We start from the raw sequence: 13,602 nt of genomic DNA, 5'->3' as shown, positions 1-13,602 counted from the left end.
TGGGCTTCCTCAGCCTCCACACTCCTCCCAGGCTGTCCAGAAAGCCTTGCCTCTTAAACACTGAGCCAAGTACCCCTCTCTCCACACTGTCCATCCCAGGAGATTACTCCTCCATGGCACATCAGCCCAGCTAACTTACTCTAGCAGAGATCACAGGTGAATTAGGAGCTGAGTATCTCTAGCTCCAATTTGGTTACTGCTGTGAATTGTTCAGGCTGAAACAATTCCTATCCTGACCAAACAAGGAAGACTCCTACTCTTGGAAGAGGGAGACTAAGCAGCCTTGTAGACTCCAAAGGGCAAAGTCCTCCAGTATCTAGAAGGGATCAGACCCAGCCCTCTCCTAGAGCATCTCTTGCTCCAGCCTTAAGAATGCTCAGTTTCTCGCTCACTGTTCCACCCACATGTTGGTGTGCCTCCTTTGAGCCAGCTGGCTGGACCTGTGCTGCCCCACAGAGCTGCCTACGTTCGCACCCAGCCCCATTGCAGAGCTTAGCAGAAAGAGCAATTCCCATAATTCCTGCAGCAGATGTCACTTATTTTAATTACAACTGGGGCACCAACCTTTGGTCAGTGCTTAAAGGCAGGCTAAAATATTATTAAAAAGCAAATTCTATTTAGCATCCAGTAACATTTAAAAAATTAGTTCTGCTTGGTCCAAAAGATTTGTCCCCGTGGCCAGATGCAGCAGGGAGGACTGGCCCAGGCATGCAGGGCACAAGATACAAAGATACAGCACACCAGTGAAGTAAGGCTAGAAGCTCCCTACTAACACCCTGCCGGGCCCAGGCTATGGAGAGAGATCTTTTTTAGCTCGGGTAACGGGAATGCTGCAACCCAAAACCAACAGTGATGCCCTAACAGTATTGCAGCTGCTTTGGGAAGGTGCCAGGCCCACCCCTGCTCTGAGCCTGCCTTGCAGCCAACCCAATCTCTCCAGCCATGCCCAGGGCATACAGGATGCATCTGACCAGGCTTCAATGGTGGGAAGGAAGGTATGAACTGAGGAAGAGATGGGGCAAATGCCCTTGGCATGGAATAGCTGTTCCCTCACAGCTTTGGCACATGAGTGCTTAGCGCCTGGGCAGAAATTTGTAATTAAGGCCTGGTGCGCTCCAGGATGAGGGATGAGGGTTAGCCCCAGTCCCTAGACTTTCCCTCAAGGCCGTCCTGTTACACTGTGCTGGGGAAAGTTCTGCTCAAAGAGACGACGAGCCAAGGCAGTCTGTGCCAGTCAGCACAGATACACAAGCCTGATGGAGAAGAAGGGCCTTGTGCTGCTGGCACAGGGAAAGGCAGTGATCCTCAGCGTGTACAGCAGTTCAGTGCCGCCAGGGCACTTGCTCAGCACCAGCTGTCAAACGGCTCCAGCCAGCACCCCCGCACAGCCAGGTCTGGCAAGAGCCTTCCCAGCCAGGCTGGAAAGGCTGCTGGAGGGACACACACACCTGAGCTGGGTAAATATGGGAGGCACCTCACTCACTACACCCCAGCAAATGCTGAACAGTCTCTGGAGTGAGTGACCCCAGAGGGGTTTGGGTAATACAGCCCATGTGGTGTGAGGCCATCCTTCACTTGCCTGCCAAAAGCATGGGGTCTAGAGTGGTGTTTGCAAGTGTAGGGCATGCTGCTACCTGAAGAACAAGGGCTGCCTGCTCCCTTCCCTGCTTTAGGTGCCTCTGGGGAAGGGCAGGATGCACGTTCAGTGCTGAGAGATGGCACTCGCAGCAAGAACATATCTGCCACAAAACCCAGCAAGCCTGCCCTAGCCCAGACAGCCCAACTGAGGCAAGGGAGCTGAGCTGGGGCTATTGGGAGCTTAAACAAAAAAGATCTTTGCTGAGGAAGGGACCAGGGGGGCAGAAGAAGGAGGGCATGTGAGGGAAGGAGGAAAGGAAGGCAGGTCATCTGATAGGGCAGCACACTGGTGATGAGCCCTGGAGGAGCTGCGCAGACTGGCAGGTGGGTTAGGACTCCACTCTTGTCAGCTGGGAGACCAGCTCCCCTCCCCATTCAGAGCAGCAGGTCTCCTGCTCACTTACTTACACACTATCTCCACAGCCCTCGCTCTGCTCATCACCCAGAGGATCAATGGTCCCTTTGCACTGGAGACAGCTTGGTCACAGCTCCAAGACAAGATGGGAAAGAAGGTGGGAAGGTGGGCACAGTGTGCTGGTGTGGGCCAGCCTGGATTCAGGCCTCCACATCCACAAAGAGCTCCTTCTGATGGTCCAGCAGGAACTTGGTAAAGGTGTTGATGGGGTTGATGGCTTTTAGGGTGATGGCTACATCTTTGGCCCACAGCAGATTTGGGCCAAACACAACGGCCAGGTTGGTGTTTGTCATCTTGTTTCTGTCACTGTGAGCAGAGACCTACGTGGGAAGGAAAGAGATCATTGTGAATCCTACAGAACAACACGGCAGCTGCCCTCTACTCTCCCCAAAGTCTCCCCAAGGCAAATGGGAGAAGAGAACGTGAAGGCCTAATGCCAGCAGACGGCTGGGGGAAACACACATGACATCCGTAATTCAGAAGGTGAGGAGCCATATCTCACCATTTGCCACTATGGCTTGACCATCAGGCCATATTGTAACAATAGGACCAAGAGCACTGTCAGCCAATATCTCTGCAGTGCAGATCACCACTCAAAACAAAATTATCTTCCCTCTTACTAGAATAGCCTTGCAGTGGCTTCCCTAGCAGCAGAAAGTTCTGTAGGGTGGGTCTGAGACCCCTTTTCTACTCAGATATTTTGCAGTAGTACCTCCACCCTGAGGAGCTTTCAGCTTCCCTGATACAGACCATGCAGGCTTAATGCCCACCTGCGCCTTTCAACATTACAAGAAGCAACCGCTTAGGCTAGCTCATCATGCCAATTCTCGATCTCTGCATAACAAGAACATAAAGTAAAGAAAGGCAATTTCCTAGCTTGAGACTCACTTCCTCTCAAAGGAAAAGAGGGAGCAGGCAGTCAAAAAGCTGATGGCAGCTGAACTAGGATACGACTGCCCAACTTTGGAGCAGCTCACCTCCACCAGAAAGGCTGTCAGTAAACGGAGTACTTCATAGTTTTCTTCTGGCAGTGTCTGGAGTGTTTTGCGAACAAGGTCCACGCGATTCTCCTCCTCCACACCTAAAAATCAAGAGAGACAGGACAAACAGGTCCGTAAGGAATCCTCAGCCTGATGAAAGCCCTGTTTGCACTAACAACGTATCCCATGCAAGACTGCATCTCCCAAAGATATCTTTGCTCTTGGCCAGTGCAACATTCAGTAGCACAATCTTGTTACAACTCACTCTGAAAGCTGACAACATGGCTGTAGAGGCCAAAAGTAAGGAGAGGCTCGGGTAGCTCCCTCAAGAAGGTCTTGAGAATCACAGCAGAGAGGTGGACATCTTCATACTGCTGGAAATCTACAGGCACACCTGGGGAAGTAGAGCAGAGACTCAGCGCTCACTGGCCAAAGCAGGACCTCCTCCAGACAAAAAGTGGGACATGATAGTTAAGAGATCAGAACTAGGGAAGCAGTGTTTTGAAGAACACAGAGAGGGTACTGAAACACCACAACTTCTAATGAAGTTGAAAAATATGCCCCAAAAGCACATGCAAAGCACTGCTGAATCCAGCACTACATCTTTAGAAGTCAGCAAATGAAACAGATGACCAAGTTTCTTCCTGGTCGTCTTCAGTCACTCCAGTATAACCAGATTAGAAAGGTACACCCCCACCCCAAGAAACAGGGAAATTTTCAGGAAGAAAAACAGCAGCAAGGGGAATGTGAGTGGGAAGGAATATGCTTTCCAAACAGCAGAAGTATCAGCTGCTTCTCCCTTGCAACTCAGGTCATATCCTGACGGGGCCTCAACTAGAGGCCTGTCAGAGGAGAGGATCCATAATGGGCTAGTTCCAACACAGTTCCAGTTGGACAGTAATAGTTAGGGAATAAGAGGGGCTCTGCTGAGTTTGGGCACTTACCCATGTTATATTTTTGCTGGACCTCTCTGACAACCTGTGTATTTGCTGATCTCCGGAAAATCCCCTCTGTAGAAAGAGCTGTGAAGTGAGAGAAGATGGAGAAGAAAGATCAGCCATGTGAGAATCTAAAAACCGCTGGTCTTAACGATAGTACATCCATGCTGTGGGGCATTCAGACAGATGTTAACAAGTCCTTTTTTAAGAGTACAGCAATTCTTTCCGCTTGCACTACCAGGCAAAGGATACAAGGAGCATTTTGTTACTCTTTTACACGTGGGAGTATGGATGAGTGGAAGAAAGGTTTCCTAAGCCCTGCACAATCTCTCTGAAGGCTAACTCACCTAGCTCAGGCCTTTACACCTTATTCCAGATTCTTCTGTATCTTACTGCAATCTAGACGGGAACTTGGGTGGAGGAGAGGCCACTGACATGGAATTAAAAGGGGCTGCAGCTTCTGCTCAACACTTACCATGCTCCCGCAAATGAGCAATGGTGTCTCTGACCACCAGAGGAACAGGAGACTGATCAGGGCTCTTCTCCCTGAGGCTGCAGGAAGACACAAAAGGTTACAAGCGACTGGTCCTCCCTGCCCTGCATGCAGCCCCCAAGTCTTGAAGTTGCCCACTCAAGCTCTACCACATAGGATCTTGCTATCCCAGTCCCTGGTCCAGCCATTATTCCAGCTTTCTCTCCTACTCACCATCATGCTACGGCATTCACTGGAACAAGTATGAGCTACTACACTACAGGAATGTATCTTTGACAAATTCATAGCCTGTAGATGTCATGGCAAAGAATTTCCCAGAAGGCAAGGCTACCAGTTATGAATCAGGGGAAAAGGGTTAAGCTTCTTCTTTCCTTCCCCATAGGAGCAAGGGCAGAAAGAAGCTGAGACATAAGAGAAATATACATGGGATAAGTTCACCCACCCCACTCCTGCAACAGAAGACATATCAACCCAATGGCTGTCAGGGAAGACCAAGTGACGCCAAGGTGTTCACTGCCACCCTTATATGCGATTGTCTGTACTTCTTGATAGCATGGAGCTGCTCACCCCTCTCAGGCTACTCACAAGCTCAGGCACACAGCACCACAGGGGTTACATCTGGAAATGTTATGTTGAAGCTGGGGAATGTGTTCCCAGATTGCTTCAGAAGATCTGTCTGGCCACAAAGTACTGGCTCCTCCTCATTCCCCAAGGAGGAAAAAAATCACACCCAGTTAAAAATACCTTCAACACTTAGCCAGTATCACTAGCCCTTGCCAGTGTCTATGTTTGCCTGTGTCACCGTGCAGGAATGGGGGCTACGAATCAGTACAAGGGGAAAGAGAAGTGCATTTAAAATAGAATTTATGATATGGAAAAAACTAAGAAACAAATCTACAACACTGCTCAATCAAAATAGCATAGCCCTAAAGACACCTCTATCACCTCCTACAGACTTCCTTTTCTTAAAGAAAGTTTCTAGTGGCATAAAGCCATCCCCATGGCCCTTATTTTGCCCCTCCTTTAGTGACCCTTAGCTGCAGAAACACTCTCATCCTGATTTAGATACAATCTAGCTGGGGAATCAAGAGGGTGGAACTGAACGGAGTCAGTCAGGATCTGGACATGAGCATGGAGTTCCTCAAAAGAATCATTCAAGCTTTGTAGGAAGTCTGAACTGCATGAAATTTTACAGCCAACTTTGCTGCTGTTCAGTTATAAATACAAGTCAGGGCAAAAGCAACACAATCCAGAGATACTCACTGCTGGAGCGAGACTCCAAACTGCTGGTTTGGCAGTGGTGGGCGTGGGGGTGTTGGCTTCTGGGGCACTTGTGAAGGTTTCTGCAGAGATCTCAGATATTCATCGTATCTGTGGCAAAACACAGACTAGTAAAAAGCCACTCCACCTCCTAGAAAGAGCATGAACCCAGCACTGCACATGACCCACTGCCTACCCACTGGTAACAGCTCCAGCCTAGCATGGTTGATGCCACCTATGCAAAAAAGGGACAGGCAGCTCTGGAGCACAGGGACATCAAGAACAAACATCTGGTTGCCAGAAAAAAAGCAAGGAGAAAGGAATGGCTGTCTGGAATCAGGAACTGGAGTTCCTAAGGATGACAGACAGCATGGACGGGAGGGCCAGGACAGCACTGCTTGTGATGAGACAGTTGCACGTGTGCGCGAGGGACAGAAAATCAATCTGGTAGGACCAAGATTGTGGCAACTTTGGGAAGCCCCAGAGACATGCTGAACTGTGCAGAGCAAGCAAAGCAGTTACCCAGACACAGCAGACGTGCACCAAGAGCTCCAGGTCAGTGATAACGACAGCAGTTTGCAGAAGGCCCTGGAGGGCTGAGTGGGAAGAACCAGGATTGGTTCTCCACTGGAGGAGAATTTTTAACTCAAGGACAGAACTGGGCACTGGGGCCAAGGACTCACAGGAAGGAGCATGGAGAGAAACAATAGTCTTTAAGGCAGTTTGTCAAACCACACCCTGAGTGGAACAATCTCTTCCTCCCCTTGCCATTCCTCCAGAAAGGTCCCCTCTCACAGAGCCCTAAGAAATAGGAGACAGGCAGCAATCTCACTTCAGCACTTGGCTTGGGATCCCCAACTGTTCCAGCTTCACATACTCCTCCAGCTCACTAAGGAAGTTCACATAAAAAATCTTTCGTCCAAACTTAAAGCTGAAAAACAAGAGAAAAGTAGGTATGTGAGGAATCAGGAAATCCAGTATCAGAGCAGACTTCTTACAGGCAAGGAGAACAGGGGTCTGCAAGAGACATAAATGAGGAGAAGGGGCACGTATGGCTGAGCAGCAGAGATGTCACCCACATAGCTTTCCAACTCCATATATTTTATCAGGAGATGCCAAGATTTTCCAAGCCACATTAGAAGCCCTAGCAGCAGCAGGCTCCCTAAAACACTGCATTTCTCCTCCCTAAGTTCAGCAGTAGGCTGGAGAAAGTTTTTGTTTCAATTATTTTAGAGTTAGGATTTCAGCATCAACACAATGAATTAAATACAATTTGGACTGATGCTCTTACTTCCTTTTTCATTATTAACAGAGCCTGCAACACTTTATTTCTACTCGGCTGGATAGAAAGGGAGCAGCACAGAGCTGCAAACCCTGTAGTTTCCCAAAGCAGTACTTCTTGCATCTGAATATTTCTGAGATCAGAAACAGCTGGAGATAGCACAGAGTGAAAGACTCCAGTGTAGGCTCAGCAGCCTGGGCTCATCTTGTGCCCCACTGGGAATACCCCATTACTCCCCTGCAGTGTAAGCATGTGTGTGAGCCTCCTATAGTGCTTCCTACCTGATCAGAGGCTTGAAGAGAATCAGCAGGGTCTTGATGAACATGGTTGGGTGCACAATATACAAGGCTTTGATGTTCTTCTTGTATCTGCCAAGAGAAGCTGAGTAAGGACGAGCTGCACTTTAAGCAGAGGAATGAACCTTTCCATAAGATTAAGGCACCTCGAGTGCTCCATTCCTTTTGCACTAAGCCTCACCACTCCCCAGCACCCATGACCTCCTCTCTCCTATGCTTCATAGCTGTGTCAGGCTGCTTAGCAGCCTAAGGGTATGCTCCACTGTATTCCAGGATTCACTGAGAAGTAGTGAGTAGCCTCACCAGGAAGCAACAATCATACCATGGGTCCCGGCTTTGCTGCTTGCCTGTTGGCCTAAAGGATGTAACTACAGAAGGAGCTTTTTATCCCGTGATTCAGTCTGGGATAACAAGAACAACCACCCACCTCCATAAGCAGCAGAAATAAGGGATAGTAAATTATGACCAACAAGCTACATGGGGGGGCTGGGGGAGATCTTCTATGTTAGACTACAGAACAGCATGTTATATCACTTGCTGCAGCCTTACTCACTTGCGATCAAATTCCCTGTAGGCATCCCGCAGCCAGCTCAGGGATGGCTTGTTCTCACTGGTCAGGCCATGGTGTAGGTACACCAGCGTGTAATCGCTCTCCACATACTGGTCCAGTGTGAATTTCAGGTACCTGAGAAGAGACAACTGCTTCATGCTCTGCCACAGAGAGGTTCTTTCTCCCTTTCAGCCTAATTTTTGTGTGCCATAACAGAGGATGTGCATCCCCAGCAACAGAGGGAAGCACTTTGGGAGGATATGTCCAGCTAAGGAAGCTACTGAACATAGATCTGGTCCCAGGAATCCAGCACCTAGGAATTATGTCAAGCTTAACAGCAGCCTCCTAAGACACTACTCACCCCAGCAGTTTCACGTGATCAAGTTGATGGCTTGGGGGCATCCGGCAGGCACTGAACAAAATTACTTTCCTTCCATATTTGTCATCACCTGCAGATGAAACGCAGAGATTACAGGGAGTTTAAAGACTACCTTGTGGTCTTGGCAGCAAAGGGTAAACAGAGAATGGGAAGCCGCCATAACAAGGCAGAAGTCTGGACTGCCACAGCTGCCAGCAAAGCTAAACCCAATTTTCAGCAGAGTTACCGTGGACCCAGTATGGAAGCAGAAACCTGAACACCAAGGGCAAGTCAACAATGCGAATGGAGAACAGAGTCCATGCTCCAGCTCTGAAAGAAGAGGAAGGATTGGAAGCCTAGTTTGCCTTGGGGCATGTAGGGACAGAGGCCTCCAGTACAGAAAAGAGCACTCAGCACATTAATCCTGTAATGCCAGCCCCGGGCACTGCTCCTGATGCACGTGTGCCCGGGGAGGCACAGGGAAAACCACCTCTCACAGGCACATTAACCACTCCTTCAGTCCTGCACGCAGTCCCAGACCAACTGCTTGTGTTCTGGTGCTTTTGTTTCTTGTTTCACCTGAAGCTTAGTCCTGCACACAGAACAAAGCCTTTTCATACTCTGGAAACCAAGAAATTCCTAGAAACAGGGCAGTCCCAGAGATGAGAAGCAAACATCATCGTAAGCTTCTTCTACAGAAGAACCAAGTAGGGCTGCTGGATCCCCCAGGATTGCAGAACGAGCTGTTCACTGCTTCCTGGATTTTCCATCCAAAAGCTATTTTTCCAACCTGAGCTGGAAGGATCTGCAAAATGTGGCACAACAAAGCATTCTACGCAAAAACCCAGAATAAAACAGTTGCCATCGCAGTGGTGCCAATAACCCATAAAGCACTCTCATCTTGGAGAGGACACTCCCAGCCACCACTGAGGTGGTGTGGGAAAGCCAAGTTTTCCCCAAAGCAAGTCTTTGTACACCAGTGGACTTCTGCCAGCAGAGATCTCAGCCCCATGAACAAAACCCAAGCAGATGGGAACGGACAAGCTTAGCAGACATGCTAGGGAAATCGAGAAATTTAGGTAAGTAAGAACCAGGTCACAAATCTTTTGGACATAAGGAGTTTGAAGGAAAGACTGGATCTCTCCTAGACACAACACCCAATCCATTTCAATAAGGATGACATGCACCAGTGGTTCCTTTAGTGTGAAGGGTTCAAGTCTTTCCATCTTTCTTGCTACTCACCCTGCTCCGAGAGCTGTTCTCTTGTCCAGCAGAAGGCACATGGAGCAGTGGAAGGGGCTACTGAGGTTATATACTCAACAACACCCTCCTTCCTCCCCTACAGCATAACCATCCCATACAGACCACAGCACAGAAAAGCAGCAAGGATCACTACTTACGCAGGACAGCCCAGAAATACATCATCCCTCTTGAAAGATACCCTTTTTTCCACACTGATTTACAATATTCAGAGCATGCAGCCATTTTCTCACCTTTGCCTGGGTTCTGGTCCTTAACTACCACTTGGTTACACTTGCATACAGCAACTGAGATCTCAGACTGAACCCTGTAACAGCAAACCTGAGGTTTCTGGGAACGCTGCCTGTTAGTAACAGATGACCACTTGGTGCTGCAAACGGCAGCCCGAGAACTCGCATACACCAGCCATGGCATTAAGAGGCCACTAACCCTTTTTGACCTCCATCCTGGCCAGAAGGACAGATTCTCTTGCTACTTGTTCGCTTGTATTTTTTCCTTTCAAGCCATGTGATCACCAGACAACACAAGAGACAGAGTTTACTGAAGCACATAAACCAGAACCTCTATGAAAGCTAGGGAGACTGAGGCAGCGCTAGGTACAGACCAGGAAAGAGGGGGCATAGGCCATCACATTGACATACACATGCGGAGGCAAGGGGCGATTAGGGAGGACACATGACCCAGAATGCGGGACTAGGAGAGAGTGATGCAAGGCTCCTCTGGAACAACCAGATACAGTCACAGCCAGGCCACAGGACCAACATCACATTGCATATCCCATGGTAGCCCACTCTCTGCCTAGCCCAGAGTTTCTTGGTAGCTTGTTACGAGCTTTAGGGCTGTGTCTAAGACACATAAGCTTTCTATAAAACAAAGATGCAGGCTACAAAGTCGTGGGCAGGGAATACTGTGACTCTTCCCAGTGGTCTTGAGAGCCACTCATGTCTCTCCATGTGGAAGACCAAGGATCCTGCCTGCACAGAGCAGCAAGAAGATGGTAGCATCTGAGAACATGTTGAGTTTTGTAGTGATGAAAGAGAATGGTCAGAAAGACTACAGATCTTTGCAGGTAACAGCTCTGGGTTAAAGTCAAAATAGGAGCTATCTTCAGTTAACTGAGAGGCTGCATTTCACACCAGAGCGGATGATCTGAAGACCAGAAGCAGATTGCAAGCTTGATCAAGGCAGGCCTTGGTTGTGAAGAACTGCAGTACAGCACATGTTCATGCGATGCTGTGGGTGGCCACACACTCAGCTCAGGTTCGTGGGCACTCACTTCCAGACCTGACAAGTCACAAGTCAGGAACCGCATAGCTTAAAGAGCTTCCTCTGGAAGGACATGAAAGCCTATGACAAGGCCTATGCAAAGTCTAGAATCTCATTCCTTATATAGCCTTAGTGCAAAAGTCTGGGATGGCTGGTGAAGAAAACACGGACAATTGGTGATTCTGCCAAAGAAGAGATGGCGTGTTTCCCCTGGATAGGGCCAAGTACACCAAAAGATAATCTATAGTTGCCTAGATGACTGAAAAAGGAGTGGCCCACTTTGCCTTCCAGATCAGAACAACTTTATGCAGGAGACCTACACAGGAACCAGCATGCCCATTACTGAGTTCTGGTTTTCACTCCAGTTTCATCACACTGAGCCCAGCCAGTCAACACAGACACTTCCAAAACAGCCAACTGTCAATGTTGTTTCCACCTGACATAGATCAGACCAGTCTGGTTCGTCCAGACATGACAAAATTCAAAATTCATCATCAAAGCTGAACAATCAGTTGTTTCAATTTATAAACAAGTACCTAAACTCCATTCCATGCATTCTTGGCAGTCAGAGGAAACTGCCTGCAGGTGGCCTCCCTGCCTCCAACCAAACAGATTTTTACCGCATTTGATCTTTCCCAGATGCTCGGTCCCATACACTGTTTGCTTTCCTGTTTGCAACATTAATCTTATGTATCTAGGTTTTCACCCCTTGTTTGCAATTGCAAATAGCTGAAGTTTCCACTGAACACAACCATAGACCATTAAGTAATCACTTGGCTTCTCAGACTGTCTCCTACCTCTCCCAGATGAGGAATGCTCAATATTAACAACAAACCAACAAAGAAGCAGTTACATCCCATCAGCATTCACAGAGCACCCCAACAATGTGTATACCTTTGTGAGTAAGTTCATACATTAAAAATGTCTTCAATCTACACTGGAATTAAACTGCCTCCCAATAAGATGTGATTCAGATATTTATTTTCTTAACAACAAAGAGCAAGACAATAGCCAAATATGCAAAGCCTCTCCAGTCAAGACAGCTGCTCATCTGAAGAGATACTAACTTGTAGTGCTGATGGACATGCTAGTTCTCCTGAACATTGCTGGAGTACTTCTAAGGCCCAAACTCAGCATTTCCAGTGCACCTCTGAGACAAGAGGCAAGAAACATCACTGCTGTGGTTCCAAGCCATCAGTGCAGGACCATACTTCTACACGAGCTGAAGTTTACATACTGAGACTTATGTTTCAGACCGAAACCTGCAGCAAAACGAATGTATCAGAGCAGGAATTCACATCAAGGTAACAGCACTGTCCTGAGACAGGATTCTCTCTTCAATGAACCTGTACAACCAGCAGCGAAAATACTTGCAAATCCTGCTATGTATTTCTAGGAATTTCTCTTGAAATATATCTGTTAGGCTTTATGCCATGACTGGAGGCTGTCATACTACTCACTTGCAGCACAACTGCAGCCCAGAGACCCTGCTCGTTCCTACCTTCATCAGGTATCCTCGGCTGAGGGCTCACCTCGAAGAAAGATTCAAATGGGAATATCCTGGTCCTTTGGATACTGAGAGAATACAGACAGTTAAAACTTGCTACTAAAAGCTAGTGCTATCGGTAAAACTGCAAAGTTAACAGGACACCACTACATAATTCTCAAACATTACTACACAAGTTTCTCAAAGCTTGGGACGGTTATCAGAGCCACTGTCAGTAAAAAACCTTCTCTAACATAATTTCAGGTTTCTGCCAAGCTCATGACACAGCTGGGCAGTGTTTAAGTATAGTAGATTTTAGTTGCCTGTTGAATTCCAAAGTGGATTTAGCCCCTCAGGAGAAGGAGGTAAGGAGCTCAAAGTAGGAGTATTTTAATACATGACATCTTCCCCCTAGATATTCCCAATAGCCAAACACTGCCATGACCACAAAGCCTTACAAAGTACTACAGCTCTGACTGACACAAAATACACCCTAAGGTCAGATTAAAGAATGCCAAGAGGATGTCCAAGAGCATGGTAAATGAGGAAGAAGAGTCCATGGAATGAGGCAGTGAGGATCAGCATTTCCATGGACTGTGTGAAGGCCTTGGCCTGCTGTTCAGAAACAGCAGAAAGAATTTCACACCAAAAGTGAGTTTCACCTACATTTAGAAGCGTGAAAACACTGGCAGCCAAATTCTTCAAGCTTGGGACTGAAGTCCAGAGTATTAACCAATGCTCAGCAAGCACAGAGCAGTCTAGCACAGCTCCAGGCTAGAATGAGGAACCGGTAATGAAAACACAACATCTCTGCAGCCAAATGGAAAAGAAATAGGTAACAGTTGTTTTCAGCTAGAGAATCCAGTTTAAGTGCCAGCTGCTTAGCACGTGAGAGCAGCAGCAGATCATCTGAAGGAACAGGAAGCAATCGTAGGATGAACTTCCAAAGCACACATGACGACGAGGTAAATCTGAGTTCAAACCGCACTGGTCCGGGCAGGTCACCACCATGACAGAAGAGGAACAGGACTTATTTACACTGAGACCCAAGAGCCCCTGAGGGCCCAAAGTAAAGCCCACATGCCAAATTTGGCTCCGATTAATCTGCTGTCCCTGAGGCACAGAGGTGCAGCCTTCAGATAACAATTTTGTGCAGCCTTTGGACTCCTGAAAAGTTGCCAGTGTAGCCTAAGGCTGTGCAAAGTTTGGGCTCCCCTGAGACAGTCCAGCTACAGGCCACGGTCATGCTAAAGGAGAAACATGATCTACAGTACCAAATGTTAGTGCCACAAAAATCTACCTACCTGGTTGGGCCCCATCAAGTGCACCCTGGTCTGGAGGAACAGAAACAAAGTTATAGCAAGACAAGCTTCACACTCT

At 47.9% G+C, this 13,602-nt stretch overlaps 1 protein-coding gene across 1 annotated transcript in view; it reads right to left on the bottom strand.

The window, feature by feature from the left end:
• Positions 1 to 2,193: 2,193 nt before the first annotated feature.
• The window catches only part of ARHGAP1 (Rho GTPase activating protein 1), a 17,413-nt gene continuing 6,004 nt past the window's right edge, over positions 2,194 to 13,602 (bottom strand). The window contains exons 4-13 of the mRNA XM_010189360.1: positions 8,214 to 8,301; positions 7,856 to 7,987; positions 7,288 to 7,374; positions 6,557 to 6,655; positions 5,728 to 5,835; positions 4,447 to 4,523; positions 3,978 to 4,055; positions 3,299 to 3,427; positions 3,031 to 3,134; positions 2,194 to 2,373 (exon numbers count right to left, since the gene is read on the bottom strand). Of these exons, the coding sequence (XP_010187662.1) occupies positions 2,194 to 2,373; positions 3,031 to 3,134; positions 3,299 to 3,427; positions 3,978 to 4,055; positions 4,447 to 4,523; positions 5,728 to 5,835; positions 6,557 to 6,655; positions 7,288 to 7,374; positions 7,856 to 7,987; positions 8,214 to 8,301 (1,082 nt within the window). The remainder of the gene's footprint in view (positions 2,374 to 3,030; positions 3,135 to 3,298; positions 3,428 to 3,977; positions 4,056 to 4,446; positions 4,524 to 5,727; positions 5,836 to 6,556; positions 6,656 to 7,287; positions 7,375 to 7,855; positions 7,988 to 8,213; positions 8,302 to 13,602) is intronic.

Source organism: Mesitornis unicolor, unplaced genomic scaffold (genome assembly GCF_000695765.1).
Source record: "Mesitornis unicolor isolate BGI_N332 unplaced genomic scaffold, ASM69576v1 scaffold39237, whole genome shotgun sequence".
NCBI lineage: Eukaryota > Metazoa > Chordata > Aves > Mesitornithiformes > Mesitornithidae > Mesitornis > Mesitornis unicolor.
This window is presented reverse-complemented; position numbering and strand designations above follow the sequence as displayed.